Source organism: Octodon degus, unplaced genomic scaffold (assembly GCF_000260255.1).
Source record: "Octodon degus isolate 3935 unplaced genomic scaffold, OctDeg1.0 scaffold00042, whole genome shotgun sequence".
Classification (NCBI taxonomy): domain Eukaryota; kingdom Metazoa; phylum Chordata; class Mammalia; order Rodentia; family Octodontidae; genus Octodon; species Octodon degus.
The window spans coordinates 6,423,823-6,447,674 of NW_004524618.1; the positions used below are offsets into that span (position 1 = coordinate 6,423,823).

The 23,852-nt window shown below is 50.9% G+C and overlaps 1 protein-coding gene across 1 annotated transcript in view; it reads right to left on the reverse strand.

Moving 5' to 3' along the window:
• Positions 1 to 23,852, reverse strand: part of Sorcs1 (sortilin related VPS10 domain containing receptor 1) — a 526,874-nt gene that overhangs the window by 20,241 nt on the left and 482,781 nt on the right. Inside the window, exons 19-23 of the mRNA XM_023715489.1 lie at positions 21,047 to 21,233; positions 15,541 to 15,674; positions 13,615 to 13,738; positions 8,973 to 9,085; positions 5,258 to 5,389 (exon numbers count right to left, since the gene is read on the reverse strand). Of these exons, the coding sequence (XP_023571257.1) occupies positions 5,258 to 5,389; positions 8,973 to 9,085; positions 13,615 to 13,738; positions 15,541 to 15,674; positions 21,047 to 21,233 (690 nt within the window). The remainder of the gene's footprint in view (positions 1 to 5,257; positions 5,390 to 8,972; positions 9,086 to 13,614; positions 13,739 to 15,540; positions 15,675 to 21,046; positions 21,234 to 23,852) is intronic.

Sequence of the window (23,852 nt, forward strand, 5' to 3'; positions counted from 1 at the left end):
AGACCTGCTGCAGCAAATTCAATTTCTGTCTTTTAATTTTTCTGTCCAGAAAAACGTGTGTTTTCTTAGCAAATTTAATTTACCCTTTACCTTGTCATCCTTCCACTGCTTCTTTCGTACATAACCCATTTCTATTCTGCTTAGGCTGAACAATCAGGGCCACAGAAACAACATACTGCTCTTGGTACCTGCGTGTTCAGCACGAAAGGCCTATGATTCAAAAGCAGCCTACACTTCACTGAAACCACCACTGCAGCGGGCCCAGGATGCTGTAAGGCACCAGAAACACTGCCATCCCAAGGACACTGTAGGAGGGACATGCTAGGAGGAGAACACTGATCCTCCTTGTTTTCTGTGTACAAAAGATGACCATCACTTATAGCAGCCAGAAACGCCTGGGTTAGGCTGAAGAAAATGATTCTCAAGGGCTGAATCCCCAGCCAGGCATGCTTCCCACTGAGGGAGCGAGCTCACTAGGAGCACTCAGGGAGCCCCGCTGGGCGAGGACCACCGCAGCTGTCTCCACACCCTGCACCTTGGCGAGGAGAAGGCGTTCTCAAGTCTTGAGCACTGCACTCCTCCGCTTGGAATGACAAACGCCACGTCTCCTCCAAGCCCACTGGCCTGCTGCTGAAATCGTAGGACAACACACTCTCGGGTTATTCTTCATTCAAACTTTGATACATGGAAAATGTTTAAGAGCATTAGAGCAGTTGGTGAGTTTAAGAAATGTGTAACTAAAAGAAGGGGTTCAAAGTGATGATATCCACTGAAATGGAGTCAGTTTCAAGGCTGTGATGGGCCCACACACAAATGCTTATGCATGACACATGCAAGCCCTGATGAGCTCAAGCAGTTATCCTGTACTGTGCTTATTTAGACAGAGCCCAGCCTAAGGTCACCTGGGTACTGACTCTGGACATCAGTACAGATCCCATCATGCTCAGTTTCCTTAGGAGAGCGCTGAGGAGCCGCCCCATGGCATGCTGTGGAGGAAGCTCTCTCCCCGCTCCTACCTGGCCTTCTCCTGACTGGGTCATGGCAAAGCATGAAGCCAACCAGGAAGCCCACTTAGCCCAAGCTCACCCCATCCTGCTCCTTCTTAGCACAAAGCACTCAGCTTGATTGAAGCACTAAAGGTGTTTCCGAGATGACGTCCCTGAAGAAGCCACCTGGCCGTGAATCCCCTGGCTTGGTCACCATTGCCGTTAGGCCTCTCCATCTCCCGTCCTATTACTCCTGCCCAGCTCTTACCTACTCAGCTTTCCATTCAGTCCAACTATCTCAATGACCTTCCTCATGAGCTCCAGAGTGTATTTATCATCCAAACATTTACCTTAAAACTCAGGCTGATGGGGCTGACCACCATGCGAGCGTGCAGAAATGGCCTTCCTTAACCATGACATTTCACACTGCGTGGTCACTTTCTTACAACACTGCCAGTATGCTATTCCATCTTCTGTTCTGCTTTTCCATTCTCCTGTGAGTTCTAGACCCTGCAACTGTCATGTGTGACAATTTCTGCAAACTAACAAGGAGGAAATACGTGAGTGCAGCTGATGTTTTCCCTTAGTCATTTGTTTATTTTTATTTATTTATAATTTGCATATACATGATATTGGGGATTCAACTCAGGGCCTCGAACATGCTAGGCAAGTACTTTACCACTGAGCTACATGCTTAACGTCTTGCTTATTTATTTACTATTTCTTCATTCATTCATTCATTCATCCAGGTGATCTCACACCCTTTAAGAGCTCTGAAAGACAAAGCACATGGCTTCCCCTGTCTCCTCAGGTCAGTGCCTGGACCTCTACAGAGCCGGTGTCCTCCCTTCCTCCAGGACAGGCAGTGGGAAAGCTGTCACCACCCGACCTCAGGCAGAATCAGGAATGCAGAGCTAAAAAGCAGAGCTCTCTCCATACCTGAGCAGCTGGCCCCAGCCCTTCAGGGCAAGAAGGCTTTTTCTCCCTCATTCAAAGAAAGACAAGCAGAACCCTCCCAGACTGAGGTCACTTGATTAACCCAGGACCTATCGTCCTGTTAACAGGGTCAAGTGCCTCTGACTGTCAGAGATTTTCAATTTATTTCAGAGACAAGGTAGAGCAATGCAAGCCGGAATCTCTGTTCCGCAGGGAGAGTTCTCAGAGGCAGCACAGCCACGAGAGCTGGGAGCCCTTCCTGGGCGGTAGCCTTGCATTCTTTAGGCCCACCCACCGGCATCCCAGGGTCTCCTGTGCATTTACAAGAAAGGAGCTAGAGGACTCCTTAAGTTTCATGCACGATTTTGAGTTCAGCCTTAAAGGAAGGACCCATTTCTGCTGTTGGGGTTTACCTTGTGTCTGTCCTCAATTCTGTATATTTTATGACAGTGGAAGGCAGGGATCTCTGCCAGCCCATGGTCCCTGTCCTCTCCCCTCTTCTATCTCTGCATGTAGGCCCTGGCTGAGAGATGCCAGCTCATCCACATTGGACCTGTGAGAACCCAACCTGGGGCTCCTGCTGGTGCCCTTGTGGGAAGGCCAGTCCTCTGGGTGGGGTCTTGAACTGACAACTAGAATCGGGGGCTTGCTGCGGTAGCCTCGCTTCTAGGTGGCGTCATCTTCACACAGCCTTCCAAAGGGGCAGCAAGGGAAGGAGCTAGTCAGAAAGGTGGGTGGAGGTAATTTTGGGTGGCTCTGAATTTCACCATGACTGAGCTGTATCTCTGGACTTCTTGAAATTAAATGACTTCCTGAGGTCACTTCTTATCTATATCATTGGCTAACTGGCTGAGTCAAAGGAAAGGACTAGAAGATCCACCTACAGAGAGAACCGCAGGAGCCCACGCTGCCTATTTCACAGTCTCCAGAAATGTCCTCGTCTTCTCAGCTACTTCACTATTGCACTTTTAAATCTGGACAATAATATTCCCCACAACTAATACTCTGCCTTCAAGGGGACTTGATGTAGGCATTGCGTGGCTTTCCTGAGAACCCAGAACGATGGATACACAGTTTCCTTAACCAGAGTTATGAACCCTAGCTTGGGATCTTATTTTCCTTCAAAAGTACCAAAGTACATCTTCTTCTATAAATCTGCCTAACTTTCCTGTCATTAATACATTCTTTCTTTCCCATATCATCTTTATTGTCTTCTTCACTTTGTGAAATTCCAGCCATTAGTCTTTCCTTACCCTCAACATGCTTTCTCCCAGCATGCCTTTGACTCTACCCAACAATCCACTTCACGAGCCTACACATGTTTTGGCATTTGCCCAAACTGATCATAGTTGGAAGTGTGTATAAATGTTCACACTCTGCGTTCGTCATGGACGGAGCCCACAGTGGAGCCCAAGGACTTTGCTGTCACTCTTTATTCTTCTTAAGCGCCCACTGGGATCACTGTGACTTTGACAACACGACTAAGCTTTTCTGGCCCTTACTTTCCTGAGCCATAAAATAAAACCAGGAATATCAGCTCAAGCTAGAAATCTGGTGATCTCTAAACCTGTGATCTTTCTACCAAAATGTCTGAGCTCACTACACGGGTTCCAGGTGGTAAGCTGCGCAGCTCTTGAGCAAGGCCACACCTTTAGTTCACTGCTTAAGTGGTTCTTGCCAGCTCTGAAAAACTATAACACTTGGGAGAAACAGGGCTGGAGAGAAAGAAGCCCAGAGAAAGAGGCATCCAGAGAAAGACCCAGCCCTCAGCAAGCATGAGCCATTTCACAGATCCAACCTTTCCTTTCCACGGTTCCAATCATGTAGTCATCTAGAAAATACTGTGGTTTGTGAAAAAGGGTGAGAACAAAGGTGCACAGATGTTGCAGTGCTTAGGAAATGGCTGGTTGTAGCTGTCAGCTGCCTTCCATGTTTGATTAAAACTGACTATCTTAGAAAACTCTTAAGACCTCCAGAGAAGGAACTCCTGGAAAGGTTGAACCTCAAGGATCTTAAAGAAGCTACTTCCCTCTTGTCAGCACTCCTGTGATTAATTCAAAAATCATTACTTTCTCTTACTAAATTACAGCACTGATAATCTGTAGAATGTAATGGAAAGTCAAGCCAGGGAGTCAGAGGTTGAGCGCAGAAGTGAATTCAACGTTGCCTGCTGTCCAACCTCCAGTTGCCTTTACTGGGAAGCAGGGTTCAGAAGGGTTCTGAAGATAATCATGTCCTTCATTACCTGCACATGGAGACTATTAGAGCCAGGAGAGAAAGCGGCAGCTAAAAGGAGGGCATAGGCCAAGAGGTGGGCACGCTGTAATTTGGGGATGCTCTTAATAAGGAGGTTTTCTTGTCATCTTGGAAGAACTAGTGATCATGGATTTGGAGCTTACTCAGAGTAAATTAAAACGCTCCCAGTACTCCACATCCTCCATACTCCGTATCTACTTAGTGATTGAGAGGAATCCCTTTGAAAATCTATGTTCCTAAAAGAATTGCGGAGCCTGAATCCTTAGCTTTCTAAAGGAATGGCAGATCAAGGCTGCTGATCATTTTAACTGATTGGATGAGGGGTTAGATTATAATCCCCACACTAGAGACAGGAGAGACTTTTGAACTGAAATGAGAGAAATTAGAGTAAACAAAGCAGGCAGACAGAAGAGAAACACACACACACACACACACACACACACACACACACGTATCCCAATGCTCCATGACTGATGGACAGGTGAAGGTGGATCCTCACGTAGCCTATGTGTGTCCCAGAGCCAATGCCAACATTTTATTATGAATACAAATCAGATTTTCTTAACAGTGATGATCAAACAATTTGCGATTTATAAAGCGTCGCATCTTTTAAGAGAAATATCATGCAAACCTTATTTGAATTGCATGACAGTTTTTTCTTTTTTCATGCTGAGGCTCAAACCCAGGGCCACTGGGCTAAACCCCAGCCTGCACGCTCACCTGATAAAATAAGCTATATGCACTGCACACTATTCACTACTTGCTTTTTAAATTTACATTGGACATCGTGATGCAGGGAGGTGTAGGTGTGCATAGCTCACAGCGCTGCAGAATACCCACTGAGTCATTCAGCTGGTCGGTACAATAAACACTCCCGCCAGGTGCTTCCTGGTGAGGCTGCAGTCAGGCCATGTGAGTGTGGATGGGAAGTGGAGGACAAGAGAGCCAAAGTCCATGGGAAAGCAGTCCCCTCACCCCAGAGCCCCGGTCCCCAAGGTCCTTGGAGCAGCTGTGTGGGGCTGCCCTGGGGGTGGCTCACACTGCGGACAGAAGCTGAGTGCCACCGCACAGGGACTCACCTGCTCCAGATCCTCCGGAGACCTTCTGTTCTCTCCAGCTGGGTCCTGGGAGGGCAAAACAAAGAGCTCCGCAGCGGTGGGCAGCCCGGGCAGCACGGCCACCAGGATGTGCTGGCTTGGAACCCCGGTGGCCTAGAGGAGGAGACAGAGTTCAGGAGATTCCTCAGGGAGGCATAAAGGAGAAGGAGCCAAGCATTCTGGGCTGGGCAGAAGACAGGGGACATGGGGGATGGGAGGGCAGGTCTGGGACTCCAGGCTGGAAGGCCTGGGGAGCCAGCTGTGGTCTACCAATGCTCAGAGTGAGACAGGCTGAGGCCTAATCCTGATCCACCACTGGGAGGCTTTCTGCTCAGGATTGGTCTGCTCTGTGCCTGCCCTTCGTTAAGTGAAAGCAGGGACGGTGGCAGTGCCTGCATTTCCAGGAGCAACTGTGGGAGGGCAATGAGTCACACATGAGCATACACTGGGAGTGAAGCGCGGGCTCCTTCCGGAGGAGACCTCTCCATAACCTCTGGTATCTGCCCCCTGCTGGCCTCCCCCCACCACTTCTCTAGCCCATTGGGGTCACTTTTCCAAGCCACCAGCCAGCTCCTTCTCCTCATCTCTCCGCACAGGCCCCTCCCCAAGTTCTAGCCCAGACACATCTGTTGCCTCCTCCACAGCCTGGAACCTGATGCCCAGCCCTGCTTTGGGACACTCAGAGCCCTGCCTGGGCCATGCTGACTTTCCAGCCACCCAAGGGCTTCCTTTGCTTTGCACAGTCTTGAACTCATTCCTCTGAGTGCCTTCTCTAGAGGATTCTCAGATCAGTAATTTTAATCCTATTTTCCCTCTCTGTGACCAGTCAGATTATCACTTAGTTGTTTTGTCTGGCTTCCAACAAACTTATCATAAAACTAAGTTCTCATTTTTACCCTTGAAAATCTTCACTTTCCATTTAGGCAACAGGGAGTAGGCCTGTCACAGGTATTCTAGCCTGATGCCAACGCTGGATGCTGGGCTCTCCATCCCATGATATCAAGTCATCTCTCGAGACCTTGAAAAGCTGAAGCCTGCACCAGGGACCTTGCTAGTTCCTGCCTGCCAAAGCACCCTCTGTTGGCACCTGACTTGCCATCAGTGCACATGAGGTTCACAATGGCCTCCCATCTCCCAGAAGCTGCTGAGACCTCCAGATTCACTGCCCTCAACGTGGATGTGGCTGTTGCATCTTTTCTCCACTTCCAGAAAGTCACAAGCTGCACAAGGTCCATGAAAAGCCATGGGGAAGACGCTGGCAACACGCATGAAGCTTGGTGTGACTGCGCAGCCAGCGATGGTAACCCCCCAGCTCTTGGGCTCCTTCCTCTTGACACCAACACTAGCTGCTGTAGGACTCCTGTTTGATGCCCCTACTACGTTGCAACTCAGTGACTGACATCAGAGCATCCTCACCATTCATAAATATGTTTATTGAGTGACATTCAGTGTAAGACTGCCACTGTGCCTGCCCAACAGCAAAAGGCAATTGGTTGAAGGCACCGCAGCCAGAGGTATATCCAACCCTGTCACAAGATAAGAAGAGACCTACAAGGAAGCAGACTCTGTGTTCTGCCTCTGGTAGGGCTGGGTGGCTGCACTGGACACTGTGGCTCTGTGGGACTTAAACAAGAGGCCAAGCATCACTGAGGACCTGAAGGACAGCGCAGTGACGGACACCAGGGCCGGGGTCAGCTGCTGTGTGGGGTTGGGCCAGCGGGGATTCTGGGAGACCGGAGGCATTACGCACGCCGGCAGCCCGTGCTGCTCACGCCACCACCACCTTGTGCGGAGGAGGTTGAGCCAACACATTTATTCTGCGTTTAGCTGATCAGAATATGTGCTGCCTCGGAAATGTTGATGAGCAGTAACTTCTAGCCTTGGACAGCTGTTGGGAGGTGAAGGCCCAGGGCATCTGATCCCTAGACACTGAGCAGAAGGAGAACACAGCCCAGAAGGCTGCTCACTGCTGAGTTCACGCTTGGTTAATAAATCACCTAGAGGAGTTGGACAGCTGTCTGGGACACCCATAGGGACACGGGTCCCTAGAACTGGAGGGGAGAGGCGGGTGGTCATTAAAGTATGCTAGAACTCTTTCTTAGCTGGGAAGAGAAACCAGTTTTCATTCCACCTGTCGCTTCAAGGGCAAAGCCCTATTGCTTGGTCTTGAGGTCTAGGAGTTGCGCCTCCTGGTGGTCATATGTAGTAATTATTAGTAATACCCTGTATGGCTGCTGAGAGCCGTAAAAGCAAAGATGAGTCTGCAGGTGTTCAGTGCACCGTAAATATATCTTCTCTCCATTCCAGTATCCCACCCATGCTTCTTTCTTCTTACAAAGGGTGGGTACAGATTGGGATGGTTAGGAAATTACAAAATCCTGATCCTGACGTTCATGGTCTGACCATGATTTTTAACTGCCTGCTCTTGGGCAAGTGAGCTGATGTGGCATGCTTGAGTTTTCTCACAGACAAAGTGGGAGCAGCACAAGGCTGCACTGGAACTCATCTGTGGATTCAATGGAGAAAAATAATGCAAAGCACGGAGAGAAGTGTCTGGATTGCTGCCACGGGTTGAAGGGGCCACCAACAGCGGGGACACATGAGGCAGAGGCCACGGGGCTGGAAAGGCCTGCTCCTTTGTTCTTTTTTTTTTTTTTTTTTTTAGTACAGGGTCTCACTATGCAGATCAGAGTCGTAGTGATCCTCCTGCTTAAGGCCTCCCAAGAGCTGGGATTACAGGTGCGAGCCACCACACCCAATCTCAATCGCCACGCCCGCGTGCCCTGCGGGGGTGGCAGGGCACACTGGGGGTCGAACCCCGGCCACTGCGCTCTGCCGAAAGGGCCTGCTCCTTTGGAGTCCGGGCATCTGAACACCCTTGTTGCATCACTGTTTGGGGTGAGGGGGCGCTGTGTACTAGCAGCAGGAAGAATGTACAATAAGCTACATGGATTTGCCTTCTAGGCTAAGCAGATGCTGCAGAAAGTGTTCTCTGGTTTCCTGGGACCAAGCAGCCCCCGAGCTACCAGAGGCAGAATGGAGAGGGACGAGAGGCCAGCAAAGGAGAGGGCGTCTGCACGCCTTGGCGCCTTGCCGCACCCCTGGAGGCTCAGGCACTTCCGCTGCACGGTGGAAGCCCAACTTTTAGATCGAGGCCCTTCCTCTCCATTTTGCAGCAGCCCTGTCACCTGCTAACTCTGAGGAGTTTGGGAAAATTCCTCCTGGGAATGTGCAGCCACTTCCGCAGCCCCACTCGCACAGGAAGAGGAGGTCTCAGCAGAAGGAGGACGTAGACTCAGGACGCGCATCAGGCCCTACGTGCTCACTGTCCTGCTGCGTCCCGGGGAACACGGCAGGGACCCCGGCTGCTCCCATTGATTAGGGGCACCTACAGGCGGCCTTCCCTGCAGTGCACGCAGCTGCAGCTGCACTCGTGCATGGCCCCTGCTGCGGGTCTGTTGCTGCGTCCCTGCCCTCCTTCTCTAAGCGGAATGAGCCCTAGAGGCAGCACGAACAATGCGGGCATCACATGTGCCACCCGCGTGCCTCCCCAGGTCTGGGGGCTGCGCTCCGCTGTGAGGACCCAGCCTCGTAGCCCAGCTTCCTTGAGCTGCGGTTCTTCCTAGCTCCTCCCCTGAAGTTCTTTGGCACAGACAGGAAGTGTGTCCCAGTCCCAGAGCAAATCCCGTGCGCTCACCTGGACCAGAGCCTTCCTGATGACGCGGCTGATGTCCCTCCTCCACTCGGGGATGTCCGGGTTGTAGTCATCCAGATTTGGAGAGAAGGACAGGCGGAGAGAGCGGAACTCCTCTGGGGATACAACCGGAAGTGGTCTACTATGAGTGAAATGACTCTGCCACGCAGTATGAGCTCTAGTTTACCGAGAGCTCTCAGGGAGAGACTTGGCCATTCATGCGCATGAGCCGAGAGAACTTTCTGAGGGGCGCATTCACAGTCCCGCCCCTGATATCTCAGTAGCTTCTCGTCATGCGCGAAACCGAAGCGCCGATCTCGGCAGAGCCACTGCGCAGACCCTGCGCGTCACCGCAGGTCCCCACCGGGCGCTGCGGGGTAACTGCACCGAGACCTCTAAGGGCACAGCAGGTCTGTGGCCCCGGGGCCTTCGCACACCTCTTGTCTGCCTTCGATGCCCGCGCATGCCCCTGTCTGCGTAGAAAACACTCAGGTTCTCACAGAACTTTCCCGATGACCGTTCTCCTAACCACAGCCGCTTCCAGCACACTGCGGTGCCTTACGCCTGCTTTTGTTATCGCTGCAGGGCCGCTTAATAATGATTAGTTCACGATTACATACTTATATTTAACCTACACGTATGATTATGGTTTGCCATTATTATCTTTCTGTTAAGGTTTTAAAGAAATTTTAAGCTTCTGAGGTCAGGGATTTGGTCAGTTCATTATTATTTTTTTCTGTAGCCCCTGAGAAAGTCCGTATCCTCCAGGACTCAGGATGGTGGTTAAGTAGCAAGGCTTTTGTGAGTGGCACTGTGTTCAGGAGAGAAGGGTGAACCGAGGAGGCCTGAGAACCTGCGGACACTGTGGCACCCAGGCAAGTTGGGCTGGTGGGGGTGCAGGAATCCCTGAGCCAAAGTCAGGGGCAGTGGTGCTCCCTCTGCCCCAGGAAGGAATCCACCTTGGCACCCCAAGGCCTTCCTCCCTGGCTGGAGGAAGGGGCAGCCCTGGATCACAAACAGTGGTGAGCTTCGGCACCAGCCCAGAGGCCTTGCTTAGCCACACTCTCTGCTGCTTGCTTGGCCTCTGCATCCCATAACCCAGGGAAGACCTGGACCACGTCACTCTGACCTCGAGCCAGTTCAAGGGCCCACACTGCACTTAGAAGACAAGCCAGACTGACATGGGCAGTGCACCTTTCCACAGCCTGGTCCAGATCTCTCTGCCCATGCCCCTCCTCCCTACCCCAGCACATCCACCTCTTTCTCTTTGGGGACAGCTCTCTGACCCACCCCTCGGTCACTTCCCACACACCCCACACCTCCCATTTCTCTTCTTCATACTTAGAGTTAACTTTTTTTTTTTTTTTTTTTTTTTGCATTTCTCCCAAAGAGGAATATAAGCTCTAGAAGGTGAGAACTGCGTATTTCCACACTCAGGACCATGCCTAGCACACAACAGGTTTTTCACTACTTTCTTTGAGTCATTTCATTAGTAAATGTTTATTAATTAAATAAAATATTAAGTTATGTGAAGGCTTTCTTTTATTTATGCATTAACTTATTTAATGAACTATTCTAAGCCTGTGCATGTATTTCCATAGGGGCTGTGTGACTTTACCAGTGACAACTATGTATTCAGGAAGCATAAAAGATAGCTGGGGCAATTCCTAAGGATGCTAAGGATCCAGCAGCCACACACTCCAAAATTCTGCACGGGATGCTGTGTGTTCACAGCAGTCCCCCTATTTCTATTTTATGAGTCCCTGATCATCCACGTGAACACCACTGATTCCGTTCTGATGGAGGAGGTATAATGAATATTGACTGGCAGCATGGTAAATGAATGACAGCGCTGTGGTCACCTGCCCTATTCTCATGCTCTGCTCTGACAATAGACATTGACATCATTGACAGTTTCTCTCAACCTCTCACCCAGCTACAGTGACACCATCCACAAGGAGAGATGCCTCCCTTAGTAATAGCACGCAAAGACCACTGAGCCTCCGAGACACCAGCAGCAGGGAGGGAGGTGCTGAGAAGGCTCCAGGATAATTCCATGAAGCCAGTGAAGGGAAATGCTGATAATGGGCCATGTTTGCCGCCACAGAAAGAGAGGAACTCTACCTATTCACATTCACGTCTACTGTGAATTCTAGTCTACTGTGTGGGCTGGGTAGACAAGGCTGCCTCCAGCTTCCCAGGGGGGCCCTCCTCCATCTGACTGTCACCACAGGCCTGCCTGTGCCCTACCTTTCTTCAAGCTTTGCACTTGCACCTTAGGCCTCAGATCCCTGTCCTCGCTTCCCTTACAGAAACCCCTGTAGACAAATGGTGGCTGTAAATTCCTTCACCTCTGTGAGAGATGCAAACCTTCCAGGGTCTGAAGAGGCTTTCCTTTAACATCAAATTAACGTCTAGAAAGATTGGGCCCTAGGCTTCCTGTCTCCATGAGAGGGAGAGAGGCCACCCTCCCCAGATGGCAAGGGCTTGCTGCAGATGGCCTGAGCCCATTGCTAATGCCTCTTACTTCCCTGTGTCCTCAATGCTTCCTACCAGCAACCCTGACATCTGAAAGTCTCCTTGCCTGTCATGTCAGCCAGGTCGAATCCCAGTTGCCCAACCATATCTGCTGTGATTTTTCTTTCCACCCTGCCTCCGAAAGTCTCTACTTCCCCTCCTACACTCTGGCAACTGATGGCCCAAGGTGAGTTCATGGGGGCTGCTAGCTCAGGAGTTTATTAGGAGGACAGCAGAAAACACTTCCACAGCTTAAGCTTTAAGGAAGACAAGGAGAGGTTCATTTGGTGGAGGTGCTGCCCTCCTTACAAAAAGGGGCCTCGGGAAAGGGGAAGAATGGAGAATGGGGGAGGAAGGAGGTGAACAGAATGCTGCGCTTTGCGAGTGGTGTTTCTCTCACACCTTCTCATCTGTACACGGAGATAACCTGACCAATGAAGGACCAGAAAGGGCCCAGCGGCTCCCTGGTCTGAAGCTTTCCTCTGTGATTCTAAGAAAGAGGTCGCGCATGCGCTTGAGCAGCGAAGCCCCCGGCGGGTTCCTGGGTCAGTGTCCCTGACAGCAACCTCTGCCGGCTGCGGGGAGCATGAGAAAAGGCCACATCTTGGCTGAAAAGACATGCAAGTTCATTCACGAGGGCCAACGTCTACCACAGCCTTGGGCCTAGATGGGCTGGGTGGGAAGCTCAACCCCAGGACTCAGCTGTTCATCTCTGTGCAAAGAAAAAGCAACCTGCCTCATGTAAATTAGCTAGCAGTGCTGCGAAGATTAGATGCACTAGCAACATGCAGCAAAGAGAACGGGCGGAAAGAGAAGCTAGAGCTCTCTGCAGCCCGTTTGGCCACAGAGCTGAGAGGCTGTCGTGTGGATGGAGGCAGTACTCTTACAATGCGGCTGATTGAGGCTTTCTAGGAGGAAGACAAAGAGGAAAAATATAAACTCTATCACCAAGCTTCCCTTGCATGGAGTGGTGGCCCTGGGCTCTGTGGTCTTTAAACTTGCTCAAAGTTGCTTTCAAATTATTTTCTGGTTTTGTAGGAGAACTTGGCAAGACGAAAAATGGAAAGAAAATGACTCTCTAAAAGAAAACCTACTCCTACATTACCACATCAGATTCTGACTGACTCAACTAACTGTGCAGTTTGTGACATGGGGAGTAACAGTAAGTGTGCTCAGCGTCTCCCTCCTCTCCTTCCCTCCTTCTGTCTGATTAGCATTGCCGACTCCATCAACTTTAAATGCATATTTCTCCAATTTTCTTTGCCACAACACACACTACTGCTACATGAAGAATGAGCATTTACCTTCATACCACCTACTAGTGACAGTTTCTATCCATCTGAATAGTTTGGATGGAGAAAAAAATCAACCCAGCAGCAGGGGCGCACTCTCTGTGAACCATCTGCCTTTGTTCTCAGGCCATGATGGCTCCTTCCTGTCTGGTGAGCTCTCATCCCATCGAATTCTCCCATTATATTCAGTTTTTGTATGTGATGACAGAGCTGTTCTGCACAGGTATTTGTTTAAACCAACCATCAGTGCAGGAGTAGGACACCTGGCTGATTGGACCATCCAAGGCTTCTAGTCAAGTAGAGTGCTGTGTGTGTGTGTGATACAAATTTGTGCAAGATATTTTATTTTTATTTATTTATTTATTTCCAGAACCGGGAATTCAACTCAGGCCCTTGCACTTTCCAGGGAAGTGCTTATTCCACTGAGCCATCTCCCTGGTGCTTTGCAAGAGATTTTAAAGAGCATCTAGTTGAGCTTTTGAGAGCAGCCTTATAATTAGGCATTTTCTTTCCTACTAGTTTTACTTGTTCCAACACCTTGCACATTCCAGTGAAATGAATCTTCCCCACTCATTACGGAAACTGAGCCTACCTTCACTAAGATGAATGACCAAATATGACCAAGACTTAACAAAAAAAAACCCCAAACTCTTACAAGATCACGTGACTCTTGTTTCCCTGGTGAATCACATTTCCCTAAGGAGGAAACCGGACCTACCTGGAGCCCTTACTCCCTGCAGCCCCTGTTCTCCAGAGCAGGGTACAGAGAGTCTAGCACCACAGTGCCACATGCCAGCCAGCCTCCCCGGCACCGGGCAGCATGGAAAGGCACTCACCATACACTGCGATGGTCTTCGTGTCCTGCAGGATAGCGTTCCCAGCAGACACCTGCACGGTGATGGTGTTCATGCCCTCCGAGGTGAACTTGAACGATATGCTCCCCTCCAAGGTGATCAGGGGCTAGCATGAAGAAAACATGGCTACTGCTGAGCCAGCCACCAACCCGAAGCCACAGACACGCTCAGTGTGATTCCACGGAGGATCTGCCGGGGCACCAGCTTGGAGCGTGTGCTGGCCCCCATTATCTATAGACTTGGCTCTTGCGGCAGTGACTCCACTCAATTCTGCCTGCTCTTTGAGCCTCTCACAACTCCTTCCTGGCCTCATCCTGACTCAGGGATGGGCCAATCTGCAGACTTTGCTTGTTAGTGACACACAAACCTCACTTTTTGTACAGTCTACTCAGGGGAAGCAGATTCCTAATCCAAGACACCACTCACATCAAATGAGAAGCCTGGCTTGTGTTAATCCAAATTTAATAAAGGCTGCTGAAACCTATCCACTGCCAGGTACTCCTCTGCACCGTGCAGTAGTTACACAAAACTACGAGGCAGAGTAGGAACCCTGGACACCAACAGCGGGCTCAGGTAGACGGCAGCGGCCTTGGGCACCAGGGCCCTCTGAGAGGCCCCATCAACGCATGCCTGGAAGTAGCATCTAAAAACAGGAGCACTAATTGCACTGTGAGTTGTGGTTTGTACACTTACGAAAACAATGCTCAGGAAAGCTGGTTCAAACGCGATCAGATGCCAGTGTCTGAAAAAACCATGATTAGCCTACTGACCTCCCCAGACTCACCACTCACATACCGCTTTTTCCATATTAATTAATTTTAAATGACAATTAACTCCCTGTATGGCACAGGGAAAACTAAAACCCACTGGAAGAAGTCTTCTTGACAGGGTCTATTGAGACTTTGGTTTTATTTTAAATAGAAAAAAGAAATTTAAAGACACAAGGGGAGGCCATGCAAAAGCTGCTGGCTGGACCCCTTCTCGTGCTGGCTCGCAGGAAACAATGATTTTTCCTCTTCCACCGTGAGGGAGGCACGCAAATGGGCCAGTGTCACACAGGCACCAGGAAAAGTAAGGGGGGGCTTCTGCTAGCAGTGGGCAGGCCCAAGAGCACTCCTCCCCAGCCTGTGCCTAACTGTGTCTGCCCCACACAAGAGCCACGCACGCAGCCGAGTGGATTCTAGGAAAGGTAGCGTGGGGTGGCAAAGCTTTGGGGTCGCCTGCGTGGGGGGGGAGCTGCAAGAGCTGGGTGCGAGAAACTTCGCCTCGGTGTTCCTCCCTTCTCTCCTGCCGTGGAAGGACTGAGGAAACCGAGTCCAGGGCTTTGAGAAGCTTGAAGATTACGGGTGACTTTCAAGCACAAGGAATGGTCAGGGGAAGCATGAAATATGACACTGACCCCAAAGACTTGGCACATCAGCCTCAGGGTGAGGAGGCCTGTGTGTGTGTGTGTGTGTGTGTGTGTGTGTGTGTGTGTGTGTGTGTTGGGGGCACTGTCATGACCACAAGTGCCCATTTGCCTCATTTGCTTTCAGGTGCTCCTCTCCTCTCTAGTGTGAGTCAAACGCTTCCAAGAACGCTGCCCTCAGCACCTCCCTCTCCTTCCAAGGCACTGTGGTCAAGGATTAGCCAGTAACACTCAATGCCAGGACTTCTGTTGCAACTTTTTGAAAAAGCATAACTCCTCTGCTGAGCTGTGACTGAGTGCTACAGGTCAATGCAAAGAGAAGTCCACCTAGAGCAGGACATGGGGGGAGGCAGAGATGCCAGGGAGGTGGGTGCTGAGCACAGGCAGCCTGTGACTCTGGGGCCAGGTCTCCCCTTGCTTCCCTGTCTTTTCTGCTTCCTCCAGGGGGGCTGGGTGTCTATCCCTGCTGTCCCCAGACACCACGTGGCAGGCACACTCACCTCCGAGTTGTTTCCGTACCACCACACGTACGTGAGGGTGCCCACTTGGCTGGGCCACAGCACTGCAGTTGCGTTGACCTCTTTGTTCTTTGTAGTGACGAAGGGGAGAGAAAGGTGCACGTGCTCCAGGGGACCTGAGACACGAGAGAAAGCGGCGCCGTAGAGGAGCAAGGGCTCTCTCCGCTCTGCAGAGGCTGCTTACCCTGGACCACTCCCGCTCCCACAGCGCAACTGCATCCTGCCCCCTGCCTGTTTCTGGAACTTTCTTTCCCATCTATGCCCTCAGCTATCTGTGTTTAAAAGTTCAAGGTTTACTAATGACTGATGAAGTCTTTAAAAGAACAGACATAAGATTGCTCAGGGTGACACTGACTCTCCAAGAGTTCATGTTGTGGGTGACAAACTCAGATCATGGAGACTTTATAGAATCCACAAGAAGAATGAATTCCCTGGGCCAGAGAATAACTGCCACAAGTAATTATTCTCTAGTGTTAAATCATCTTAAAGAATTGTGCGTGCATGTGTGCGTGTGTGTGCGTGTGTGTGTGTGTGTGTGTGTGTGTGTGCACCTTTGCTTGGACTCCTGGCCCAGGTCAGCTTCCAGCCTGAATTTGGCACCCCTCTTTGGGCCTTTCACCAGCTCCCAGACCCAACTTAGGTCACTGAGTGAGAAGCCTGGAACCGCAAAAGCTATGCTGCAAATCCCAACTCCATTCCGCACAAGTCCACTTTCTTCATCTGTCTCATCTACAAGCACGATGTATTACTTTAAGTCAGAACATCAGAGTAAGGGCTCTGTGCATGCGTCCCGACGGCAGGAGAAGCACGCAGCCTCCTTACTGGCTAACGGCCTCGCAGTGGTCAGCAGGTCCTGAGTGCTGCCTGATGTTAACTGCTATTTTAGGCGTGGGGACACCCAGCACTTGGCCGAGTTTAGACACTTCCGGTGGGGAGGAGGCACTGAACACAGAAGGCAGAGCGAGGCGACAGTGTGCCGTCCTGACAGAGCGCTCAGAGAAGACCTCGAGAAGAGATGACACTTGAGCAGTGAGCGGAAGACGTGGAGACCGCACCAAGGACCACCATGGAACGCGCGGAGCCGGCAGGGCCAGAGCTGGGAGCGGGAGGAGCCGCCCGGCTGGCGCAAGGAAGGATGCAGGACCTCGGAGGCGCTGTGGCCTTGCAGGACCTGGGGTTCAGCTCCCGGGCCGAGCCAGCTTATGCTCATGGGCCACCTACGCGCTATTCCTGCAGGGCTGTCTGAACACTATCTTCCGGACTTCCAAGGCAGCCTTCTGAGGGGTATAAAATACCTGGTTCCTGCTGCCCGGAAGCCTGTCTTGAATCACCTCTGTTCTACACAGAGGTTGCACTGGGTCCCCAAAGGAGCCACCAGCCAGCCAGCCGCCCTGAGCCAGGCCTGAGCTGGACGCTGACAAGCAGATGCACCAAAGCGACAGCAGGTGGCGCCGCGCCACTGTGTGAACCTTCTGAAAGGCACCCGAGGCAACCTGGAAAATTACCTGTGTGAGTTGGGGTTCCCTTCTCTTTTCTTCAACAGCTTTCTCGTACTTTAAGAAACCAATGACCTCCGTGAAACTGAACAGAGTGCGTGTCGTACGCTGACCGCTCCAGCCCGATTCTGCCATTTATATTCTGGAAACCCCCGACCATTTAATTAAATACTGTGTATTATACTTCTCTCTCTCTCTCTCCTTCCCTCTCTTTGTAATGCTGAAATAAAAGCCACTAAAAGTACTCAAAGTGGTCCAGATCACAAGGAAGGGACGCTAGCACAGGGCTCCTCAAATGTCAGCGTGCGGACGCCCGGTACCGATCTGTTCCCAGCGCCTTGCGAGGCTTCCGCCCCAGAACGGCTGCGAGCAGGTCTGAGCTGGGGTCGCCCGCGCTACCACGCTTCCACTGCTCAGTGCAGGGACAGGCAGCCCTGCGGACAATACTTTAGACAACTGCGGGCTGATGTGTGCCAACCAACATGGTGACGCTGGCATAACTGCAAAGCCACGTAGTTTCTCAGGCCAGGCGGATCACTTCCTGAGAGGGGGCCAGAAAGGCATTGCACACTGCTCCCGCGTTGTGGAAGTGGGCGCAGGAGACCAGCTGGTCCACCTCATCTTTCCTCCACCTCTCGTTCTGCAAATCTGCAGAGTCCTCAGGGATCCTTTCTGCAAGACGGCCAGGATAGGGCAGCAGTCTGAGCAGAAACCTGCACTCCCCCAAGTCCTGTGCGACCGGGTGAGGGTCAAGCTACATGCACCACGTGCCGCATCAGTTTGCAAAGTAGGGGGCGCACTGAATGGGACCCCAAGGAATTTCCAACTGCCAGGCTTCAGTGGATTGCTCAGGCACCTGCGGGAGCCGCGGCCCACTCCCGGAAACATTACAGCAGGGACACAGGCTCCTTTTGTTTCCAATGCCTTTGCAGACCGTGTTGAGAAGACTCTGATGTGAAATCAGATCATCCTCCTGCACTGGACGGTGGTGGGCGAGTGAACCTAAGACAAGCAGCAGGGCCTGGGGCTGGGCTAAGGCATGAGAGACAGGAGGGCTGGCCAGCTAGGAATCTCTGCTAATTCTCCTTTATCTCAGAAGCCACCTGGTCCAAATGCCTATGCCATCTTAGGGTGATGGAGAAAGCAATGGCTGACAGGGTGCCACATGCTGTGTTTGCAGGGACACCGTGTCCCTTGCTTTACGTCACTTCACAGACGCAGTGTCTGCTTTGAGGGACAGCGTGACCCTGCCAAGGCCTGGCTGTAGTCCGAGTGCCAGGCTTCGGGTTTCTTGCTTTTTCCATGATGCCAGCCCTGTCCCCTCCACCACATCCTGGCATCAAAAGTTGCTCGAGTCCTTCTAGGTGCTACAACTGGAGAGTGTGACTCAGCGCTGTTCTTAATCTGAGTTTGTCTGAGCCCCAAACTACGCTAAAGCCACAGCACTCTGCTGGTCCTTGTCTTCTCCATCTAAAAGAAGGCCCTGAGTCATCCGTCACGGCGCAGAGGCCATGACAAAGCATTTGCCTGCACAGGAACGTGCTCTGGATCCTTCAGGGAAGGCCACTGAGCAGAGGGCCAAGACCCGCCGTGACTGCTGTGGCTCAGCTCTCAGCTGATGCGCGCTAGGAGCAGCTTACTACATGGTCCTGCTCCATGCAGTCAGTATAAACCTGCGAATTCTTTCCAGCACCAGGCTCAGACAAGTTGCTTCATACAGTAGGCACCTTTATCCCACCACTACACCCCGATTAAGATTAAATCAGAACACAGGCTCGCTATTATAGATCATCCCCGACTAAGGTTAAGGTCAAGTATTTTGCCCAATCAATCAGCCTGTTGAGATGAAGAAATTATATAGGAACAAAGAAACACCCCCTCTTTTTAAAAAAAGCCATAGGCTTTTGTGGCCCCTCATCTTGGGCAGTGCCAAGCTGACCTGGGCTTCCTGGGCCAGAAAGGGGTCTCCCTGGGGGGCAGGGGTGGACCCAGGCATGGATGGATGAGGGCAGGGCAGCAGAAGAAGCCCTGGGGTGCTGTGGAGGATAAGCCACAGAAAACTCGGTGGGACACTGAGAAATTATGACCAGAAACTGATACTGAATTTTAAATCTGTCTCTGCAAGAACTTGGCATAGGGTTGGGACATAGTAAGTGTGTGAGAGATTGAATGTGGTTACGATCCCTGAGGCAGTAGCTGTCTAGCAAAAATCTCTGTAGGGTCAGCTGTGGGGGGATATGCTGTCTGGGAGGCAGCTGTCCTCCCGCGAAGTTACTGCTACTCACTGCTGTTGGTGTAGCTAGTTTTGGTTTCCACTCAAAATTAATGTTGCTGGTGACTTTGAAGGGTCTCAATACTATTCCCATGATATCATCACTTCGTTCCCCAAGTCAAGGTGGAGAACCTATGGCATGCATGCCCCAGCCAGCTGTGTGCTGTCAGTGAAAGCTCTAAAACACTCTCCATCACTTCCCTAATAAATAGGGTACTATGTTGGCAGCTTGGGACATTATACCCAACATGCCTTAAGCCCACAGAGCCATATAGGCCAGCACTGTTTTTATTCTAAAACCAGTGCTTCCTGGGGTGATCCATGAAGATGTGCCGGGCCAGCAGATGCAGGGCACAGGAGGGGCCCCCTCATTTGGAGCTCATTTGACTGGTTCCTCCAAGTCCCACAACCGTTGGCACCGACGCTGCTTTCAGGTTGAGGGCTAGGGTACGTGAGAGTCAGCTGCAACCAGGTACGTAGCGATGTGCACTGCAAATGGGTCATGGTCGTACCCTGAACCTCTGTACAGCAGGGTTTCTACCTGTTGCCCTACCCAGGACTATGCTGATAAATCAGATATCCACACTGAGAGCCTACTTGGGGTCAAGCGTGGCTGGCACACAGAGTCAGATCTTAATAAAGTGCAGCCAAAGCTGGGAGAGGGAGCGAGTAAACCGGGAATCATTTCACCTTCGCGTAGATGTGAAGCGGGGCACGTTTGGCTCCAGGAAGCCCCTCCACGCTGAGTCTACAGGAGAGAAGGATCACCCTGAAGGACTCAGCATCGCAGGTAGATTAGGAGGCACCCTGAGCAACTGCTCTCTTGGGCATCCCTGTCTTGTCCTGTCACTGGACCTTAGCACTTTATAAAACACACTTCTAGTTCATGCGTTCTGCATTCTGGTTTTCCTGCACCCAGGTGCATGGGACAGGTGTGCCGCAATGCTGGCCTGAACTCGCCAGGCAGGAATACAAAATGTGAGTGCGGCCATTCAGATAAAAGGGCTACTTCTGAAAAGTAAGCTACGTTTATAGCAACCCAAGCAAGCTTAGGCCTGCGGGGAAGCGCTTACCTTACTTAGCACACAGTGTAGAGCAAACATTACTTAGGAGCTACCCTGGTCACTACTCCGGCCTTCGTGCTCCTCCATAGGAAACACTTAGCGCCTCTCGGAGCTGTCTCCTACGTACACAGGTAGCGCAGCCCGTGTAAACATGCTCTCCCTCAAAGCTACCCTCAAACACCAAGCTATGCACAGAGAGAAGCCCGGGAAAGATGAGAGTTTTTAAGAAAAGGAAGATCATTAAGAGCAAAGCATAACACGGGAAAGCAGAAGCAGATGGGAGAGAAATTCCTGTGTGGCGTTCATTTGACTGAACTATCCGAGTATCTTGCTTTCAGCATTTCTGACCAAGGGGGAAATGGACAGATTGCTGTTTCAGCACACAGCTTGGGCGTGTCCAGCCCAGCCCCGTGGGCCGGGGCTGCATCTCAGCGGTTCCTGGCAGGCAGCCTCAGTGCCACAAGGGCAGTGGGAAGCGGTTCTGACTCTCCTGGAGCTTTCTTCTATGCTCTTACTTGGCTCTTGCATTCTCCTACTTTCTGTTCTTCTGCTAAAAGATAATTGCTACCTTTCCTCCACAGAGTAAATGCCGCATTAGATTTTAAATCCGCTCACTACATACGATATGTCAAAAGCCAACAATAGTAACAACATACAAGTTACATGTAAGTACAGGACGGCGCTGTCAGACCCCAGACTGTTGTCCACTTGCACGGTCACTCGGAAGATGCCCACGTTCTGGTAGACGTGTTTGATCCCATCCTCCATGGAGCTGAGGTTGACATATGACACTGCGATGCCATCGCCGAAGTCCACCTGGATGAGCGTCCGCTGAACGTCACCCTGCAAAACAGCCTGGGGTCAGAGAGAAGGGACTTGGAGCGGGGATGCCCTTTGCTCCCCTTGGATGCGGGGAGCAAAGCATGTGTCTATTTTGGCAGAAGCCCTGTGACTCTCTTGGCAGGCAGGGGTTCACTAAGAGAGATGCTCTCCAAGTCCGCAGGGCACTAACTCACCAACAATTCAAGGCTTGGAAGACAGCGGTGTCTGATTATCAATATCAATTTGAGATTTGGCTCCTCAGAAGACTTTGGGAATCATTTTATTGTCCACACAACTCTAACAACAAGACACTCAGTTTCCCGATATTTGGCTGATCTTATGTGACCATGAGCCACTCCCAGGGTCTTCAAGGACCCTGAATCATCCTTGTTATACTTGATTTCTTAACTTGGCAGAGAAGAGATGGAGACATCTTGTCTGACACCTGGCGTGATACTGCACTCAGCCCTGTCACTACTTAAGAAACAATGGCTCGCAGGCATGGTGTACACACCTGGGAGGTGGAGGGAGGAAGAGCCCATGTTTGAACCCAGCCTTAGAGAATTAGTGATTTAGCAAGAGCCTGTCTCAAAACACTAAAAAGGAGTGGGGGGACATAGCTCAGTGTAAAAGCCCTGGATTCCACCCTCCGGACCATAAAAGCAATTATATTAATGGCTAATTCTTCTAAAATTCAGTATGTGGCAATACCAAAAGGATCACCTTTATTCTTCATGGAATTTTAGAGTGGAAGGAGTGCGCAATGTCCCCCCATTTTGCCCATAAGGAAGCTGAGTCCTAGAGAAGCTTCACGGTCTGCCCAAGCGGGTTCTTCTAGCTTCCTTCTTACAGGGGAATGGACTGCTGATGGCAAACAGCTGGAGGCTGCTTGGGGCTGGGATCCCAGAGCCATTGGTAGGCTGGATGACCATATGCCAGCCACCCAGCCTCCCTTTGGTATCGGGGACCAGGTTAATGAAATGGGCTTAATAAATCCTTGCCTAGGAACTCCAAGGGTTGTCATAGCAACATCCAGGTAACTAAAAACCTGGAAAGGGCCCTATGGAAACATGTCTCCAAATACTCAGCTGCACAAGACTTAGTGTTGCTTTAAAGATTAGTATCAAGTGATTCTGAATGTCTCATATACAAACAGAAGATCATATATGTGTCATAAAGCACCAGAACCATGAAAAAGAAATGGCATTTAGAATGACAATGTAGATTTTCAAAGAACCAAGTTGCTTAGATCAAACTGGCGAAAGCAAGCTTCTCTCGGATAGTCCACGCGTTAGCCAGCTTGCTTGCTTTTCTTTCTTCCTTCCTTCCTTCCTTCCTTCCTGGCCTGCCTGCTTGCTTTTCTTTCTTTCTTTCTTTCTTTCTTTCTTTCTTTCTTTCTTTCTTTCTTTCTTTCTTTCTTTCTTCTTTCTTTCTTTCTTTTTTCTTCTTTCTTTCTTTCTTTTTCTGTCTTTCTGTCTTTCTTTCTGTCTTTCTTTCTGTCTTTCTTTCTGTCTTTCTTTCATACCCTTTCTCATTTTCTGGGAAATTTTTTTAAAGGAAACATTTGAACTAGAAGTGTATTTTCAGTTAAGTAAGGTTTAGAAGGCATCATGTTTTTGAAAAGGCCAAGTTTAAAATGCTGACATTTAAAAGATTAATTTAAAGATGAAAGAAAAGCAGTTCCAATCGTATGCATCTATGTGCCCGACTCCTCTGATCTACGCCCAGCCACGCACTGCATGGGGCACAGAGCAGCCAATTCTCAGAAAAAAATAGTCCAGCTCTCGGTCAGCACACAGGAAATGTTCTCCCCTGGGGGAGGAAAAGACACGTCATTGAAAACTACAAAGAAATACCCGCCAGCTCAGTTGTTGTACAAGGACTTGAACTCCCTTCGCTAATAAATAAAAATGTCAACCATCGCTGCTCTCTGGTCGCTCACTTGGAAAGCCCAAGCGGACGATCAGGCTCATATTTTGGGGGCATGCGCACTTCCAAGTCTCTCCGCTTTCAGCAGATCTTCCGGAGGCCAGGCCGGGCGTGCGTCTGGGGAAGAGCCCACCAAGGGAAACCAGGCACCAGGGCAGAATCGGGGCAGATGGGGGCATCCACGGCGTGACACACACAGCAGGTTCCATAGACAGCTGGCCAGGGTCAGGATAGACTGGCCTGGGGCTCTTTGTGGGGACAGAGCAGGCACAGGCAGGGACAGTTATTTGGAAGGCAACTGAGGGATGGTTTGACTGTCACATTTTAGCCAGTACTGTTTCAAATGGAAGGAGGAAAGCAGAAGTCTGCAGCCCAGGGAAGAGCAAGGTTTTAGCGGCCCTAGTGCGAGCCTCTCACTGTGCCCTTTTCCTTCAGTAGTATTTGCCTTCTGTGGACTGGACTTAGAAGACCTGTCCAGCGCAGGAAGCTGCCCCCGGGTTCTGCCGGTCCGTGTGCCACGCCTGTCTTCTGGCTTCACAGAATTCTTGTCTGTGCTCACGGTGCACACGGCAGATGCACGCAGCAGGGACCGTCGCCATGCGCGGGTGAAGGCCTCCCTGCTGCCTTCACAGAGTCAGGCTTGTGGGACACACACAAGTGCGTGTGCATACACACACACACACACACACACACACGCACACTGCAGATAAG